Source organism: Triturus cristatus, chromosome 9 (assembly GCF_964204655.1).
Source record: "Triturus cristatus chromosome 9, aTriCri1.1, whole genome shotgun sequence".
Taxonomy (NCBI): domain Eukaryota; kingdom Metazoa; phylum Chordata; class Amphibia; order Caudata; family Salamandridae; genus Triturus; species Triturus cristatus.
In genome coordinates this window covers 1,148,284,509-1,148,304,314 of record NC_140592.1, presented here as the reverse complement: position 1 = coordinate 1,148,304,314, position 19,806 = coordinate 1,148,284,509, and the positions used below count along the sequence as shown (strand labels likewise).

Sequence of the window (19,806 nt, the reverse complement as noted above, 5' to 3'; positions counted from 1 at the left end):
GCAGGATGAAGATATCACCCGCAGCCAGCTATTGTGCAGTTTAATGATACCAGGGGTTAGACCAGGTCATCGTTTGAGATTTGACGAAGTACCCCAACATTCTTTCTTGGATGCACTCCTTAACCCATATTTTCCGAGTACCTTATCGTTATAATCTGTGGCTCCAACTCCCCTTTCTGCACTTGCATATCTACCAAGAATTATACTCTGAATTCACAAGTGCTATGGACATTCTGGGAAAGAAAATGGTGGCAGTGCACTCGGAACATTAGTGCAACTGGGTGACAGGCTTTGTGTCTCTGTAGGACACACCACACATAGAGGGCTGAACAAAAATCTAAGAACTACATTTCCCATGAAACAACATAAGTCTCACAATGTGTGGAAATGTCAGCAGACACTTTGGAGATATGGAGTATACTTTTCTGCATGGTCTAGAGCAGGGGTCTCCAACTGGTCAATCGCGAGCTACTGGTAGCTCTCCGACACCCTGTGAGTAGCTCGAGTGTCCCAATATCCATTATAGAGCCCCTTAATGGCCTGCATTAAAAGTAAATGAGGCTTGTCTTACTGTTTTGTTAATTTAAGGCATTTTGCAGTACTTGCACACCCTCACCCAAAGCAGCTGCTCACATTAGCATAAATGAACTTGGCAGGGGGCATGGAGAGGGGGATGTCAGTGAAAAAGGCCCAGCACGAGCAATATTAGATTGTCCATCAGCAACTGCAGCACTTCAGTCCTGCTCGGCTGGAGTGGCAGCCTTTACCCGGGAGCTGTATTATAAGGCCTGGGACTCTGACTGGCTTTTTTGTCGCTGAATACCACAGCACAGGCATAAGGTTCCTGGCTCCAGTTTGTGGCCAACTTGCGAGAGGTACTTGATTTAACAAAATCCCCATGAAACTGTTTATTTGTGAAATGGTAAAAATGTCCTTACATTGTATTCAGTCCTGTAACCATAAAATCTGTTATTCAAGCGCCTGGAAGTGATCTGTTTTTTGAGTCAACCAAATGCATAACCATGCAGTTATACATGTCAACTACATGTATTCAGAGAGCTTTTTATCCTAACAGCCACTACATTTTCAGAAGGTGTGGCATTTAGGAACCTGTGTCTGTTTTAGAATGGGGTTTCATTTGATGGATCTCAGTGAAACAATAGTGGCATGTTTGGTTTTGAAAACCTTGCAAGGCGTAATCTCGGCAAGAGTGGGGTGTTTAATGTGGCTCTGGATGGCAGGCTATATGAAACTTGTCAGTCAGGGGACAACAGCAGCTTCCTTGAAGGGCCAGAGAGAAAGTTTAGTATAGTAAGTTGAAGCTGTATGCAGTGAAGTATTCAAATGATTTAAGCCTTGTTTCAGAAACAAACTTAAAGTGATTTAGAGTACTGCTCAAGAGATAACCTTAAAAGAGTATAAAACTACATGTTTGTTGCAAATTTGTGGATTCTAAAGCTATGTGAGGATTGAAGAGGATCCTCATCATCTTTAAAGACTTTTGTTAATTCTCAATGTATAAAATGTTTTTAAGGTAAGTGATATGACCTCATGAAAAAGGGTACTTGGTTCCTGTGTCTAAGACTTATGAATGTTTGTTTATATTACTGTTCGAGAAACAACCTTGAACGCAGCGGGTGAGGTGTATGCAAAACCCAAGTAGTATCAAAAATATAGATATAATTTATGTTTTAGTTCCAGGCATGTCAGAGTTCCACCAATACCCTAGAGAGTCTGAGGTATAGTGATATCTGGGGGATATAATTTACAATAACAAGTGTTCAATGATTCAATACAGAGATAAGGTATCAAAGATATCAATCTTGTTTTTAGATATCCACTACGAATCATTAGATGTCGGCATCTATCAGAGTGATGCTATCCAGTGTCTCTGTTTTCCCTCTTATCCGATTCCCCTTTCCCTCGGTCTCCTGCTATCCATCATAATACTGTGTGCATCGTTGGCCGAGGGGACAAAGAAGTGAGGAATAGTTCATAGCTCCCTCTGGATCAGGAAGCCAGGGTAGTGCATTCTTATACCTATTCAATATCTTAAATCTCAGATATGAGAATATTCTTTCACAACCTGTTAGTTGAATACATTCTTGTTATTTCTGGATGTTTAGATCTGGTCAGTGAGTCCTGCAGCCAGTAGGTGTTTTAAATCAATGAGAAGAAACTGTGCATAAGTATTGATTCTTGTTTATGGTCCACTTATGTTTTAAGTCATCTTCCTTCTAACAGAAGATCATAAAAATCCAAATGCTCACCTTCCGCTTTTTTTCCTGCAGTGCATCTTGCATCTGCCTGGGGTTGGGGAACGTAACTTTATCCCAGGTGAAATATCGCTTGTCATTTGTGTGGTCTATGTCCAGCCATATTACATCATAGGGGATGTCATGCTCATCAAAGCCTGCATCCACTGCCTTCACATCCTCCTCATCCACATAGTTCCAGCGACACTGATGGTACCCCAGGGAGAACAATGGCGGCAGAGCTTGGGTACCTAACATAAAGGGAAGAAATTCAAATGACACCAATCAATCCCACTTGTTATCCAGTACAAGCATCTGTAATGGAGATAACAGATGATTAATTCAAGTCTTCTCTAGTCGGTTCTTTTCAAATGTTTTGAAAGGTGTGCCTGTGTCATTGACTATTTTTCCACAACAGAAACAAGATGGTTCACTGAGGTAAGCCCTGGAAGTCAACATCTTTGTGTCAAGCTTGGGTCACAAGTGCAAATCTCAGCAGGACTCTCTGCTCTCATCATGCTTCTCAGCAAATACCAATAAACTGAGTACCATTACATTGGGTAGTAGTAAAAGATGTTTTTCCAAATACAATAAATATAAAAAAATTGTAGCAAAAGACTACAGGCTTTTATTATCTAAAACTACCTTTCAATTAATTGTACTTAAAGGAGCTCTTTACATGTGTGCAGTTAAACCAGCTTAGCATTTCCTCCCAAGGAGGCACCACTACAACAAAGATGGATACTTCCCAGGAGTAAAGTTCCTATTGCATTCTGAGTTTTAGTTCATAGGAACAGGGAATTACAAAGGGAATAAATGTTTGGAATTGCAATGGGAATAAATGTTAATCATTTCGCCAAGTTTTTCCTGGGGAAATGTAGGTGGAAAAAACAACTTGGCTGTTTTCCACAAGGACTGTAATCCCAATTCCACCATTGACATGTTTACAGCCAAATCCCGAACAAATACAGGGTCACTATTATCCCTGTCATGAAACTTAAGTGATGCATTTATGGACGTATTAATGATTCTTGAGGCTTGATGTATCGAAGGATTTAACCCATTCTGTGTCTATAGGTAAATACATTTTTACATAAGAGCCTTGTGTCTTTCCATACTATCATACAATGATAGGCATTTAAATTGATTCTCTCTTTTTCTAACCACCTTCTATTACTTTTGAGCCCCACATGATTAAAGTTTAAATATTCCTTTGATTACAGCTCGCAAAATGCATCACTTGCCAGTCACAAATGCAAGAGAAGCTGTGGACTGTGCTCGTGACCAGAAACGATTAGATCTTAGAATAAACAGGCTCAGTCCTGTTTCTATTCACACTCTTTCTTACTATTTTGATGAATGAGCACAAACCAGTGGCAAATCACAGAGAACTTGAACATGGTGATACCCGTTCAGAAATGAAAAAAATCACAATAAAAATATTCAACAGGCTAATCGCAAAATCCTTGGAGTATTTAAAGAACACAAGTATTTCAGAACAAATAATTATATAGGTCACATCACAAAATGACCGACAGGGCACAAAAAGTTAGTGCACAACTTCTTGCGACCTGCCAGCTAGTACATCTTGTCCCTCGTTCTCGGCTTTCATTGTGAATCAAGTGGCTGAGTGAACTTCTGCTACGTCACTAAACTATCTGCCCTGGAAGGTGGGGAGCCTAAACCTGAGAGGCTTAAAAGATCTTGACAGAGTGCCTGCGAGCAGCTCTCTGGCGGGCACACTGTGAGGATCACATGGAAGATGCCACAACATCCATAGACGGGAAGAGGCTCTGACCTATGCTAGATACCTTTTATGTCCAATGGCCGTGAAGCCATGTCACGCATGAGCGATAAGCCATTGACAATTGGACTACTCAAAGACCTGAGGTCTCATTCTTAAAACTATTGGCACATGAACAAATAGCCTGATTTACAAGCGTTAAACAACTTTTACAATTTAAGAAAGTTGGTATTGAACTCATAAATAGATTTACTCACAGAAGTTTGTGTATGAGGAAATCTACTCTGCGGGTGGGTGCTGTATGTTCAAGGGCAGGAATGCCCTGGATTCGCGTCCACCTACAAACGTTCTTGTTTGTGGGCATTCACAAACCATTTTACCACTCCTTTCCAGCCAGAAAGTTTACTACTGGTCAGGGGTAATAGACCACATAGCTGGTGTTGGCATCACTATCTAAGAACACTGCACATGATGAGGGCTTAAAAGGAAGAAAGCTGACTCCAACCACTTCATAGGTCATAATTTTGATTTTGCTTAGCAAGCAGATCTAGAAATCTTAGCTGGGAAAACTGCATAGTGTGGACTGACGACCAGATAGTTGTTTGCATTATTATAGTCCAAACCTTTTGGAGCTAAATAGGTTTCAATGCAAATGTGACAAAATGTAGCTGTGATAGTTCATTGCCTTTTTCGTTACCTGTAAGCTGGGCATACTGTTTGAAAACATCCACAGGGGAAGGTCCCAGTAGAAGAAAGGCATCAATGATGCCACTTTCCGACATCCAGCGCACGTCTGTTTCAGGAACAACTCTTTGCTTTGGTTTCTCTGGAGCATCACTGGACAATGTATGCTGTGAAAGAAATATTATGTGAGCAGACAAACCTCCCACACAAAAAACAATGTGCTGGAAATAAAAGCGATAAGCTAATCAAGTTTGACTGCTGTCTGTGACTATCCCAGCATCCTCCTCAAACAAAGTGGTTTCTATTGGTCAATTTATAAAAGAGTGTTTCTGCTGCACTGGGCACATGAGGGGTGAACTGAGCAAAAGGTAAATCAGGAAGTGTGGCCTGAGCAGAGGAGCTTCATTATTTAGTCAGGAAAAGTTCCAGAAAAACTCAGGCAGGTCGGTCTTGAGTACCATTGGGTGATAATCTCACTTAAGGGGATCACAGTGCACTGTAAGTACCAGGTCAACACCATTTAGACCTTAATGGGTCATGCAGGTTCAACTTTAATTGCATACAGAACAATGCAACATGGTGTACTTACAAGTTGGGTACACTAAGAGACAATATCTCATGCAGAAGTCCCTTGAACCACAAATTCCAAAGGAATGATGAGTCTTTATAGAGTGGGGACCTTAGCACACAGCCTTTGTACCTTGTTATGTTATGTTATTTTATTCTTGTATAGCACATGTACAGCCACAGGTCTCTTAGCGCTTTGAAAGTAATAAAACAGCATCAGGGCGGGGTAGTCTCCATGGTACTGAGAAGTATTAGGTCGTGTCTAATGCTTCCCTAAAAAGAAAGGTTTTTAGCGGTTTCCGGAAGGGAAGCAGACCAGGTTCTTTACGAGGGTATCGGGCAACTGGTTCCAGAGTTGTGGCAGAAGGATCAAGAAAGCTCGTCCTCCTTTGGAAGCAAAGTTACCCCGCGGGCAGACCAGCTGGGCGGCTTCTGCTGAGCGAAGCGCCCGCCCTGGCACGTATTTAATTAGGCGTTCCCTTATGTACCCTGGGGAGTGTCCGTAAAAAGCTTTATGGGCGATGCCGAGTCCCTTGAATTTCGCTCTTTGCTTGACAGGTAGCCAGTGCAATTTGCACAGCAAGGGAGTGGCGTGAGTTCTTCTGGGCAGCCTGAAGATCAGCCTAGCTGCGTCATTCTGTACCACCTGTAGTTTGTTCGTATGTTTCTGGGGGAGCCCGACATAAAGCGCGTTGTCATAGTCGAGTCGCGAGACGATAGTTGCTGATACAATAGTTTTCAGAGATGAAACTGAGAGCAGGGGAACCAGTTTCCTCAGCTGTCTTAGAAGACCAATGCATGTGCCCACCACCGAATTGACTTGGTTAGACATAGAGAGCTCGTAGTCGATCTTGATTCCCAAGCTTTTTACAACTGGTGATGGGCTGGGAGGGGCCCCTAACTCTTGGGGCCAAAACAGGCCGCTCCATGGGTTGTTTTTTGCCGGAATGGCTAGGACTTCGGTTTTATCTGGATTAATTTTTAGGGAGTTTGCAGTCATCCAGTTTATTGTGAACCTGAGGATGTTCTGGACTGACTCTTGGGTGCGGACCGAGTTATCGATCCTCAGGATGAGCTGAGTATCATCCGCGTAATTGAAAACCTGGCATTCCATATTGGTTAGTGCGGCCACCAGGGGCTGCAGGTATATGTTGAAGAGGAGCGGGGACAGTGCGGAGCCCTGAGGGACCCCGCAGGAGATGTTGCCCTTTTCTGATACCTGATCGCCAAGTTGGACCCTCTGCGAGCGTCCTGATAGAAAAGATTCTAGCCAATTATAGGCGTGCCTCTGAAAGCCCAGGTCCCCTTGAGGGGAGGAGGGGGAGATGGTTGTATAGTAACTCTGATTCTACATTACGTAAAATGTGGTAGAATTTAGTTTTACGTGTGTTTGCAATTCATTGCACTTAGGAAAAGCTGCAGGACGAATGCACCATAGAATGCATTGTTTATCAAATATTCGAGGAAGTTTCATGTCTGTGATAAGGCGTGTTTGACCACTATTACCTAATAGGAAGATACAGGATTATATAAACCCTGATGAAGTCCGTTTCAGGATGAAACGCGTTGGCTGGGCTGGATTTATATCTGAAGAATACAAAAGATTTGTTTGGATACCGCATTATGGCTCTGCTCTCGTACTAGACAAAGAAGAATTCACGCACTTGATGGGCAGAAATGAATATTTGATGAAAAGAACTTTCAGTGAAATTGTTTGACTTTTTATGAAATTAACCTTTAGGAAAATTTTTGTACTTTGGTTCGCTCCCCTTTTGTGTATTGTTTTCAGTTTAGGTTTTGTGGTTAATCAGCAGTGGAACCACATGGGGTGAAGCGTACTTTTTAGATATTGAACAACCAACATCCGTGCAGCCATTATAGGGCAAATACTGCTCTTTTTCTGAGGTTTTTGAAGACTAGAAAGTTTAAGGACAAAATCAAGCAATTTACCACTTTGAAAAGAAAGCATTAATAAAAACCTGTTTCCAGCAGTAATAGAGAAAATGTACGATAGTAATTGTAAGGAAAGACCTAATTTTGCATGGTCACGCCTTAAATATTTGGACTGATGCTGTTGGCTTTTCAACTCTCTGCCCCAGTGCATGTGCCTTTTCCCCTCAAAATGTATGTGCAATTGGTTAACACCTAATTGGCATGTGTAAATTACCTATAAGTCTCTAGTATATGGTACAGGTGAACCCAGGGCTGGTAAGTTACATGTCACTAGTGAATAGGAGCACTGGTTGTGCCACCACTGCAGTGAGAAAGTCAAAACATGGCTCTAGGTCTGCCAAAGCAGCCTAGTCAGGCTGCTTTTGAACTGCGAACTCGACATGGCACAATAACCCTTTTAACGAAGTCCAAACTTTCCTTTTTAATATTTATAAGTCAACCCTTGGGAAGGCTTAAGAAAGCCATAAGGCAGGGCGCTCAATATTAAAAAGAAGGAAGTTTCTTTTATGTTTACATGTCCTCACAGTGAAAATCGCAATTGTTGTTTTCAATATAGCAAGGCTGGTAGTTTTACTGGCTAACATGGGGCTACACTAACCAAGCCAGTAAGTGATAACTTCCATTTGGGACCACCTAATACAGTACTTCAAGTTATCAAATTAATTGTTACATTAAACCTGAGATTGTGCTGAAGTTAGATTTAAAGTAACTTTAAATTATAAAGTGACTTTAGAAAGTCAAAATTTCCCCCCCTCAGTTCTAGTAGAAGTTTCTGATTAACTACAGCAGTTGTCATCGGAGACAGCCATCTTCCTTCCTGCCAGGAAATGTGAAGTGCTCTCAGGAACGGGCAGAAAAAGGCCTGTTGGTTGGAGAAGGTGTAACACCCGATGACGAACCAGTTTTCCATGAGTGGGGGCTCATTATACTGGACACATCCCAGGAGTGTGCCCATAGCTCTGACCAAAGGAGGAGAGGTCTTGAGATCTTGGATTTGGACAGAGAGATGCCCTGTGGGATTGTTTAGTGCCAGACCCACAAGGAAGTGATGCAAGAGTGGATAGGAATGCCCGTGGGAATTTTGCCCTCAGTGGTTATGGAGGCCTTCCTCCCCACAAACTTAAAATTAGCATAAAAGTGGCACCCCTGGCTACTACACTCAGAACACTACTGGACTCTGAAAGGACAGAGGAAAGACTGCAGCTGCTGAATCTGTGGGCTTTAGAACAAAAGTCTGCACCTGCTGAACCAAGATAGGACTTCAGAAAGAGAAGAGCTGCTCCTGCTGTTGACTTAATAGAGAGAGAGACCCCAAGGGCTGGACCTGCTCCTCACTCGTGCCAAGGACCAGTGAGTAGACTCCTAAGGCTAGTTGGCTATTCCTGCTGTTAAGGTTCAGGGATACAAAAGAGAAAGAAAACCTGCATCTGCAAAGTGCCCAGCTGGCCAGCTAACACTGGACTTGCCCTGGATTCAGCTGCTGCAGCCCATGAGATTGAGTCCTAGCTAACAAGAAGTGCCCTCCAGGTCCTGGACCCTTTGCTGGTCATAGAGTGCATGGTTTGTTCCAACATAACTGTAACTTCTGAGCCTGAAGCTAAAAGATACCTTTTTTGGCACAGAATCAGCGGCTTATATACTAGCACTACTTTGCCAGTTCGTAGGTAATGTAAAACGCCTGTCAAAACCAATCCTCCCACCGGACTGCACCTGTATATCGACGGTGAGACCAACGCAGGAACCAAGCTGCAGAGGACCCCACCGACTAGCCCCTCAACAAGAAAAATAACCAGAAAAGGTTCTAGGTGTGTAAGGAAAACTTGACTGAGACCAACCCAGCCCCAGCCCCTGCATCCGACATGGTAGGCCTGAAACTTTGACTCTGGTCAGGATGCTCGCTTTCAAGGCTCATAGACTACCGCTACAAGTTAAAAGCAGTGAGTTACAAAACGTTCAGAGGCAATTGCAGTGATTTATGGAAACATTTAAAAAATCATAACTCTCGTTTCCTTCATCAGATTTTGTTGTGTTGGTGTCTGTTTACAGATATAAATATAGGCTATTTTTTATAAATTGTAGTGGCATTTATTGTGTTGCATTTCTTACTTATTGACTGTCTTGGTACTGATAAATGCTTTACAATTGTTTTCCTCTGAGTTAAGCCTGACTGCTCTGTGTCACAGCTACCCAGGACCTAGGAGTAAAAATCCATACAGGCAAAAAACCTGCTTGGCGGACCTCTAGTTGTTGATTGAAGATGAAGATTAAGGAAGAATTTAATAGCAAGGCACAAACCTCCCCATGACATCAGGTAAGGAAGGAAAAAAAGCCAAGCAAAAACATCCAGCAGGAGATCCAAAGGAAGACCTAACTGTAAAGAGCAAAATCAGGGACAACAATAGTAGCAGGACGGCAATGAATGCAACGAAAAATAAAGGAATGAATATGTTGTACTGTAGCCATTACTAGTAATAGTCTCTTTACACATGATTCATACAGGAAGTGACAACAAAGGATAAGACCCATCTTCATCTTAGATTGGGAACCTCAGGCAGAGTTCCCTGACAGACCATGTTTAGCAACTCCCTTTCCTGTACCTCATGGCATCAGCTTATCACACGACCAAGTCAAAGTCTGACATTCTTTGCTAAGTACAGAACCCTCCAGTCCTGTCGCTGCGTTTCCTGTATGACGCTCCACACTGATCGCGGAACACAACTCAAGTTGGTCGCGAGCACAGAAACTCTAGCATGGTACAGGCCTTCATAGTGCCCAGCGATGCACTAAGTGCGGCGTCCTCAAATACATTGCCTGACTGTACAGTACATGCACTGTCTGGTGCTTAATAATTGCAAGTTCTAATAACTGCTTGTCATAGATGTAACAAATAGTTTTGTTGTGTAGTTTTCACTGAGATAGGTGACCAAGAGCTAAAGGATTTCAGAATATGACCGGTTGTGTAGTGTAAAATTGATGTATATTAAGAGGTTGAGAATATAATGAAAATGCTGGCCCCTTGAGTTGGGTCATTTCTGTTAAGAGTTTTTGGTACCTTACGAACAATGTATGCAACTGTGTGAAATATATGTTTCCTCTCAATAAAACAATGTAATCCTAAACCATAAATAATGCTTGATATACATGTATTCATTAGCATAGAAATATATGTTTTTACTCAACTGTTATTCATGCAAAATGCTGATTTATTACTGATTTAGTAAAAGCAGTATCTAGGAAGGTATTTATAACTTAAGATCTTCTTGCATATAAATTTGGCGAGCAGACCATTATGTTGGCGGTATGTATACTCTGCCGCCATTGCGACGGAGTATACATACCACCAACCTTTAAATGAAGCCTTAGATCTTCTAAGACCACTGGGAGTGAGCAGTGTTTTAGTGGAATTATTCTAACTGGGATGAGGTGGGAAGACTTAATAACCAAGAGGAGCAAATGTCCCTTAATGGAGGTATCAGGAAAAGTGGCCAGGTCACAAAGATTAGGAAGAGGAGAACTGGAATCTGAGATGTATTTATGAAATTCAGGCTCAGCAGTAGAATTTGTGGATTAAAGAGGATGATCATTGTTTAACTCTATATCAAGTTGGATGAAGATGAAATAATAGGAGAGATCCATTTGAACGGTGCTAGTCTAAAGGTCCACACCTTTTCCTAGAAGCCCACTACCAGTGCTTCCAAATGCCAGGGTGGCTACATTACGAGGCTACCCAGGCTTGATTAAACGGCACGTCTGTATCTTCCACCACCCTACACTTCCTGTCTCTTTATCTCATTCTTACAAGTTACTTTCCATCCCTGCTTTCCCCCTTTATAAATGTTTCCCTATTTTTCTCTTCCTCCTTCTGCATTTCTCTTTCTTGTTTTGGGTTAAAGTGAGGCAGTGAATGGCATAATATTTCCAGTCCAACTTCTATGTCATCTGGTAGGTGCGATATAGAAGCATGGGTGCAGCTATTAGTGGTGCAGCAGGTAGAGTGGCACCAGGAACCTATAATATTACGCCATTTATGTAATGCCACCCAGAGGTGGAAACATAATTTTCTTTGCTTGCATTAGAGTCCATAACACCGTGGGTACACAATTCTATAGTATGTAGTACATAAACGTTCATTAAATATCAACATTTCTTAATAAACCCTACCCTATAACCTAATGATGCTTACCGTTACTGTGGCTTTTGTGCTGATCTCCACCAATGTCTCAGAAGCATTCAGCCAGAAAACACCGATGGTCCTATCAGATTTGTGTGCCATGAGAAGGGGAATAGACCCATAAATTCCCATTTTGTCATGAAGCTTGTGCCCATAGACATCCAGGTTGTATAGTCTATAGGAATCGTTATCGCTAGAAAAAGACAGAAACACATATGAAGGCTCCGAGGATTCCGTTTTTACATACCCATACAGATGGAAAACCACATAATTAACTATGTATATGTGTTTTTAAATGTGAAAAAAAAGAAAATGACTTTTTTTATGTGACACTATGTGTTGTGAGTCGCAACTACGAATCCAAGTTGTGTGCCGCACGTGTACCTTTGCTTGTACTTGAAAGCTAACATCAGATGATGGCATGGGTGTATTGTATGTGGCACCTGAGCACTGAAATCCAAGAGTTAAATACACGTGGGAGTAAAAAGGAAATACATATGCATTCATAAGCTGTGCAAACAATGAACAGACATAAGTACAGACGGAAATATAAAAAATAAAAACCTCAACACCAGGAACCTTTTCCATAATCAATCCATTTGTTCTAGAACAATATCTCTGCCAGGGATTGCAATCTCATCAAATATCTCATCAACCCTTGATTATTGGTGGGAAGGGAATACGATTTTAGTTCAAAGTGATGGCCCTGATTTCCATCACATGCAAGTCACCCTGGCAAGTAACTGGCTTCACGTAGTGGCATCTTTAGGTTTCTAATGATTTGTACTAATTATCAAACAGATTCTACAATAGAAGCGCCCTTGGATCGCCAGTTCTAATTTGTTTGCGTTTGGTTCTAAAACAGACAACAACGTTATCTTGCTTTATAAAGAGCATCTGTTATTGTCCATCCAGGCAGTCTTTTTGGTTCAAGGTCGAAAACCATAAATAAAATATTTACCACCTTTGAAACCTAGATCGTAGCTTTGTTACTTAAAGCAAACAGCTTAGGACTTGGGACCTGGGTGTACACAAAGGTCGGATAAACAGGAGGCTAGAGGTTCAAGAAACATTAGCGAAGGAGACACAAGCATTGGCAAAGTCACTAGGTCTGGGTTTAATGTGCAAACGTATCCACTGTCAGTATACTACATTATAGCCAGAAGGAGTGTACACAGAGGAGTACTGATGTAAAATAGTCCCTTTTGTAGTACAGTGCAAGCACACAAGTGGAGGTAGAAGGCTTCACACAAAAGCCAATAGCAATAGGTGAGAGATGACTGTAACACTGGGCTTAACCAAGAGGTGATAGACAAAGTCTCAAGCCAATGACAGAAACAGACTTGACGAAGAAAACCAATGGTTGACAGGGAGGGGCCCACTCTATGTATATTGTAAGCAATAGGTCTGCCTGACAGCTGTGCTGTCAACATCCATACATAATAATGGTATAAGCAGCGAGCAGATATCTTACCATTTAATTAGTTAGCACCCTGAAGAAATGTTTCTGCCGACGTAGGCAATGAGAAGGCCTGGTTGGCAGATATTACCAACAGATGCCTGCTTCTTCGGTCACAATTCCAGGCTCTGGTGTATGTTGTTTTACAATATTTACCTTCCTGTCCTATCACAGTAAATCTTTTTCTACACGCTTCCTGATTGTTTACTCGTATCTAGGTTCACAAGGCTTCTCTATCCGCTATGTGTTCAGGACCGGAGCCACGGCGCACACTGTGGCACATCATTAGGATGTTTGTGGAGCTACCTACTCCAGGAGTTGAAACACCTAGAACCTCCAGGCTTGTCAGCACCATCAGAAAAGAAAAGGGTGATTTCAAGACTGAACCTTGCAGTAGTCCAAGAGGTCCAATTAGTTCCATACATTAACAGGACCCATACCCTCAAGCATGCAAGAACAAACCAAGTCTTAGTTCAGAGCAAATGCCTTCAAGGCACTCCTGGTCTGACCTGTTCCAGCCCTTATTTCAATGAGCCAACAAGCGAGTGCCAGAAAATGCATCGAGCGGTACGGGTATGCTACAGAGGTGAAGCAAGGGTCCCATAAACGCTGCGCCCCTGGAAAGTCTGTTTCCAGCAGGACTGTAACACAAAACCAAAAAGAGAACTGTAACAGAACCAAAATTAGACCTCCCCAAGAAGTTCACCAATGAAGACCGTCAGTCTCCTCTAGATTATTGCCTTGCACCTGCACAGCTACATGAATGGGGTGCCACCTATGACCTCCCATAAAAGATACATTAGCTGGGTCTTCCTGAAATGCTTTAGGGATAAAGGGCCAGATGTACTGAAGAGTTTGCACTCACAAAGCCTGCAGTGTGGGCAAACTGGCAAGCTCTGTAGGTCCAAAAATTCCAAGTTATAAGGTATTAAGGTGCTACTTACTGTGTCAATATCACAAAACCTTTCAAATCTGAGAGAAAAGGAGACGGTAAAGAGGCATTCCCTCCTCCTAAACACTAGCAAAAAATGTATTAATGGTTTGAGCCGAATCCTGCAGTGGCAAACCACCGACAGATGACCTACTGCCAAAAGGAGTCGGCATTCAATTGCAAAGTGGGATCTCTGGTCGCCAGAGGAAAGCGATGGCGGCAGATCCCCTTGATGTTTAATTTGGATTGTGCCAATTAGGTTATGTAAGAGGAAGGGTTTACAACAACAGGTCGCAAATGTGAATTCAAAGCAGGTCTGTTATATCTTTCAGACCTCCATTTCTGCCTAGGGAGTTGGTCACAATGATCTGCAGAGAGTCAAAAATCATGGATATTAATGGCATAGGAATACTGTGAATATTGGCAAACAGTCTTGTTGTGCATCGCCAGGAAATTCAGAGCGGTGGAATCAATGCTAGAGCTGCATCACAGACACCGCTTAAGCACAGCCTATGTGATCTGACCTGAGCATTACTACATCTGCACATAAAGTCATTGTTAGAAAAACACACTCCCACACCGGAAGGGTGGTGGTGTTCTCCCAAACACACTGTGGTAGCTTGGCTCGAGCGGGAAGGAAGGCACCGTGTTAAGCATACGTCACACCCTCACAATAACCATGCGTTCATCCGTTCCAAAAACGACACTACACCTTAAAAGTTATACTGAAAATATATCTCTTTATCTTCTTCTTTTCTCTTAGTTGCTGATTAAATAAATAATAATACAATCACAGTACACAAGGCTTTTCCTGTGGAAGGGTATGTCAAATAAATACTATCTTCAACGATTCAATAAATAAGGTAGGTCATAAAGAATCAAGGCATAAATATAAGTGCATTACATAACAGGCAATTAAATATTATGAGGCAATAAATACTGCGAGACAATAAATATTGTGCGACAATAAATACTGTGAAACAATAAATACTGTGAGGCAATAAATAGGATGAATACAATAAATACAGTGCTCTCAATAAATAATAAAAGCCAACAGTGACACTTGAAAATCAGTTCACATTCCTGAGGTACTATGGGATGATTTGACCCAATCCCAGCTTGTAGAGATTTGGATGGCCTGAGGGGTATACTCCCCGGCTTGGACAAGGCTGAGGCCTAAACTGAGGTAGATCAAGGGGGAATCTAGAGATCTGGCTCTCCCACACTACACAACCCCTCTGTATTAGTCTCAGCTCACCCCTGGCACAATCAAGCTGGCTCCAGCACCTCTCTAGCCCCTAGGATGGTCTCTTAGGGCTCCACAGGGCCTTAGGCGCCCTCTATTCCACTTACTGCCCTTGCCGCTGGAGTCGTGTCGACGCCGTGAGGCGGCTCTGGTTCGATGTCGGCGGCCTCGGCGCAATGACAGTTCTTGACGACGCCGGTAGGCGGTTCCGGTTCGATGTCGGCGGCCTCGGCTCGATGTCGTCCTCCGGTTCGATGACGTCGGGCAGTCTTGGCTCGATGTCGACTTCGGGCGGCTCCGGTTCGATGTCGGCGGCCTCGGCTCGATGTCGACCTCCGGTTCGATGACGTCGGGCAATCTTGGCTCGATGTCGACTTCAGGCGGCTCCGGATTGCGATCTCCACTCCCGACCTCCGGTGCTCCTTTCCTCGGGTTCCGGCGACTCCGGAGTGCGATCTCCACTCCCGACCTCCGGCACGTTTCACCTCGGTCTCCGGCGACTCCGGAGGGCGGACTTCACTCCCCCGTCGATGCCGCACACTCGACCTCGAGTGACTTCCTCCTCGACCTCTGGTACTCTCCACGACCTCCGTCGGCGCCCTCTCTCGACCTCTGGCGGCTCCGGGTACGACGTCTGCTTTCCAGTCAGCGCCGCTTCTCCACCTCGGGCTCCAGGTCTCCAGGCTTCTCGACGTCGGACTTCAGGAAGTTACCAGTAACCAGGTCAGGAACTCGCTGTTCTTTACTTTTAAGGCCTGTTCCTGCTGTCCAGGTCCTTAAGATGGTTTTTCTTGCTTTCTCCCACACAGGGCTCCAGGCTGGGCTCAGTCAGTAGGGACTAGTATCAAGGGTGGGTTTATGGACCCCACTCCAGGCACAAGTTTCCACCCCTGCTGCCTCACTCCTTCCTCCTTCAGGTTTCTGCTGCTCTCCCTTCACCAGTCAGGTGCCAACTGCCAACTCCAACTTAGCTTCCCAACATTCTAAACCGCCTCCAACTGTCACAGGGTTCCAGAATGTTGCAGAAGGTTCTAGTAGGTTCCAGTGATGTCACAGGTGACAATGGGTGGCCACCATTTTGTGCTCCAGGCCCTCAGACAGAAGTTCCAGGGGTAGATAAAATGGCTCCCTGAATATGCATCAATACTAAAAAGTCTGGTGGTTCCCAAAAAGGAAAAATTCTAACAGGGTTTGAGGCAAAAGTGGGACAAAATAAATAATGATGAGGAGGGACCACCCAAAGGGCTGACAGGTCTAACAGTCATATACAAAGTGACTTTAAAACTGTGTAGGAAAACCCCATGTACAAAACAATTTTTGATTAGATCAAATTCAGCAAAAATCACATGCAGGGCGTTCATACAAATATGTTTTCCAACAAAGAATTCACAATTGATGAGTTTTTAGTTACCTGGTGTTTTGAAGCTGAAGTGTTTCTGTGTGCTGGGGTAACCCGTACACATGTTCAAATCCATGTAAGGCGAAATCCATTCCCACGGAAGTAGGACCTGTGGCAGAGAACATATTACACTAGCAGCACCATAAATGTCTTATGTTACCGGTGTTTGTAAGGCACATTTTTTGCAATTGCTAAGACCTCGTAACACTTATATATAGAATGTGATGTGACAATCATATTGGTGGGAGAGCATGACTGCTGAATAGGAGGAAAAAGCACAATTAAGAGATTATTTGCTGATTCTGCATAAACCTTCACAATTAATGGTGTTTCACATTTCTGCGGCCTGGTCTGATGCAAGAATCCATTTTAGTACCAGCACTGTCTCAGAAGAAGAGGGAATGAAAAGGTTGGGCTTCTAGATGCACTAGAACATTAAGCCTGTGACAAAGCAAAATGAGTTTACTTTATAACGAGGTACACAGTTTTCATGTCCTAGGCTTTTAAGAGGAAGGGGTAACCCAGACTCTTGTGAAGAGCTGAGCTACCCAAGTTGGAATCATTAGCACCCTCTACTTTTCTCAGGAAAATAAAGAGGGAAACCTGACTGTATGGCAAACATAGAAGATGATATTATATTGAAGATCATGCAACTGATAGATTGCATCATATTTGTTCTCCCAATAATATGCTTTAAAGTGTGTAGATTAAATGATAGCTTGCTCCATTTTAGTACTTCCAATAATATACTTTCAAGTTTGAGATTAACCGATGCCTTGACCCATGTTTGAACTCTCTGCGAGAAATTGAGTTGTTGGTTGAAGGGGTTGGGGGATGACCCCTCCTCAACAGCAGCCACAATCCCTGTCAGGGTGAACCACTTAATTAACCTGTGTTTAACCCTCAGGTAGCTTGGCTCAAAAGCAGTCAGGCTTAACTTAGAGGCAATGTGTAAAGTATTTATGCAGCACACAAACAGCAATAAAGTGAAAACTCAACACAAGAAAAATCCCACACCAATTTGGACAAATAGAATAAATTGTAATAAATTGACACCAAAACAATAAAAATCCAATACACAGAACCAGAGTTATACATTTTGAAAGTTTTAGGTACAGTCTAGTGCCGAAAAGATCAAAGCGCCAACCACAGACATCTAGTCGCGTGAGACAGGGTCACATTCGAAAAATATGGGCGCCCGCGATGGAGCGCGGGTTGGATTCAAAGAGTGGATTGGGCCCAGTCGTCGCTTACCTTCGGACTTAGAAGACGTTTTGAAGAAAATGTAATGAGACAGTAAAGTTCAGTGGGGCAAGGCCGCAGGCGGTGTCCGAGAAGGAAAAGTCATTGTTGGGAGCCGCTGGACGAAGGCGCAGTGAAGATTTCAACGTTTACACTTAGGGCCTAATTTAGATCTTGTGAGAATGTGCTAGGACAAGTGGGTGTATTCATAATAAATCAGAAAAAATCCTTGTATTATAGACATCTGGTATTTATTTAGCAAAATTGACGTTTAAGGGTCGGGGGTGATTCTTAGTATAACAGAATCACTAAAGTTTCTTATTGCCTTTCAAGCCTGGGGTTTTTTCATGGCGTATTCCCGTGGTTAGTTCACAGAGCGAGTACAAATACGGTTTGAGATGCTGTATTCAAGTGAATGATGGTTCTTGTTCAGTCGTATTAAAAAATATGGTAAGAGCGAGGGCAAGCAGCAGGACAGGCGGTCTCCATCAATCGGCATGGGCTGGCTATAATGCACCTTGGGCAGATAGATGAGTAGGTTTGCCCCTGTCTTTACTCAGTTCTCAAAACTGCTTTTAACCAAAAAGTTTCAAAGAACCAAGTTTTGGATTTCGGCTATCCGGGCACCTTTAGCGCTACTGCAAAGGGTCCAAGACAGGAGTGGCACCATTTGGAGGGTTAGACCTCACTTAGGATGGGTCCAGAAGCGGGTTGAAGCTGGAGGGAGCCTTTTCTGTCCCTGAGGCTCTGAACTTGAGGCCAACCAAACTAGTCCTGGGAGGCACGCTCGTAGTCCTGGGTGAAGGTGATGATACAGGGCTCAACCAGCAGGACCGACCTCTGAGGATTCAAGGCAGGCTCCCAGAAGCAAATCAGTCCTGTGGAGTACACAGCAGACCACAGCAGCAGGCAGTCTTCTTAAAATCCTTCTGCAGGTCCAGAAAGTGAACTGAAGAGTTGCGTCTGAGAGTCCAATATTTATACCTGGTGAATGAAGGCAGGGCTCAGCCTTTGCAGTTGTGAGTGGGGCTGTGTCCAACTCTGCCCCCCCCATCCTGCCAGTTGATGGCCCATCCAGGAACACCTAATCCCTCTATTGTGTGGCTGTCTGGGAGGAATAAACAAAGTCCAATTACCAACTACACCCAGGCATGTGATCCAGAAGCAGGCTGCAGACACCAAATAGTTAGGGCAGGAAAATGCCAACTTCAACTTAAAATCTAACTTTACCATTAAAGAGGATTTTAATTACAATTTCTCAGACACCAAACACCAAATGCTTACCTATTCCCAGTCAAAAGTTTGCACTTATTAAATATAATAGGGCAACCCAATCTTATCCCATGGGACAGGTAGGCCTCACAAATGTATTCGTTTTTTACAATCAGGACATGTAAAACTTAACAGTGCATGTCCAATCTTTTAAGTTCAACGCACCCGGCCCTATGGGCTACCTAGGGAGTACCATATGGGTGATTTATATGCTATAAAAAGGGAGTTTATGGCTTGCCAAGGGGATTATATTACCAAGTCGAATTGGCAGTTTAAAACTGCATTCAGGATGCAATTGCAGACCTCGGACAGGTTTCAAGAGTCTACTTAAGTGTGTGGAACAATCAGCACTGCAGGCCCACTAGTAGTATTTAATTTACATACCCTGGGTATATGGTATACCATTTTACTAGGGACTTCTAAGCAAATTAAATATGTCGGACTTCTAAGCAAATTAAATATGTCAATCAGGTAAAAACCAATTTTTAACATGTTTAGGGGAGAGAGCACAAGCACTTTAGCCCTAGTTAGCAGAGGTAAAGTGAAGAGAGTCCTAAATCCAACAAAAACGAATTCAGCAACATAGGAGTTTGAAGATAAACGATTTGGGGGAAGACCACTCTAAGTCTGACAATTATACCACTCTCCATAATACACTTTAAAATGTGAGATTTAAAGGCCATCAGGCAAATTTGGAGCTCAGACTATTTCATGATCTGGGTGGTAAGTTAAGGTTGAATTTGGTGCAGACATTTTATACAACTGAATTATGGAAAAAGGTCTCTGGACATGGTAATGTAGGCAAGAATGTTTTTAAAGTTATATATTCTGTTGTATTTTTCTGATGCTGCGCTTCTGTGCCGCATTATTGCAATGTGATGTT

At 43.0% G+C, this 19,806-nt stretch overlaps 1 protein-coding gene across 3 annotated transcripts in view; it reads right to left on the bottom strand.

Annotated features, from left to right (window-relative positions):
• The window catches only part of GANC (glucosidase alpha, neutral C), a 386,043-nt gene that overhangs the window by 231,806 nt on the left and 134,431 nt on the right, over window positions 1–19,806 (bottom strand). For all 3 annotated transcript variants that reach the window (XM_085627093.1, XM_085627092.1, XM_085627091.1), the window contains exons 9-12: window positions 16,422–16,518; window positions 11,387–11,567; window positions 4,697–4,850; window positions 2,271–2,506 (exon numbers count right to left, since the gene is read on the bottom strand). In XM_085627093.1, the coding sequence (XP_085483219.1) occupies window positions 2,271–2,506; window positions 4,697–4,850; window positions 11,387–11,567; window positions 16,422–16,518 (668 nt within the window). The remainder of the gene's footprint in view (window positions 1–2,270; window positions 2,507–4,696; window positions 4,851–11,386; window positions 11,568–16,421; window positions 16,519–19,806) is intronic.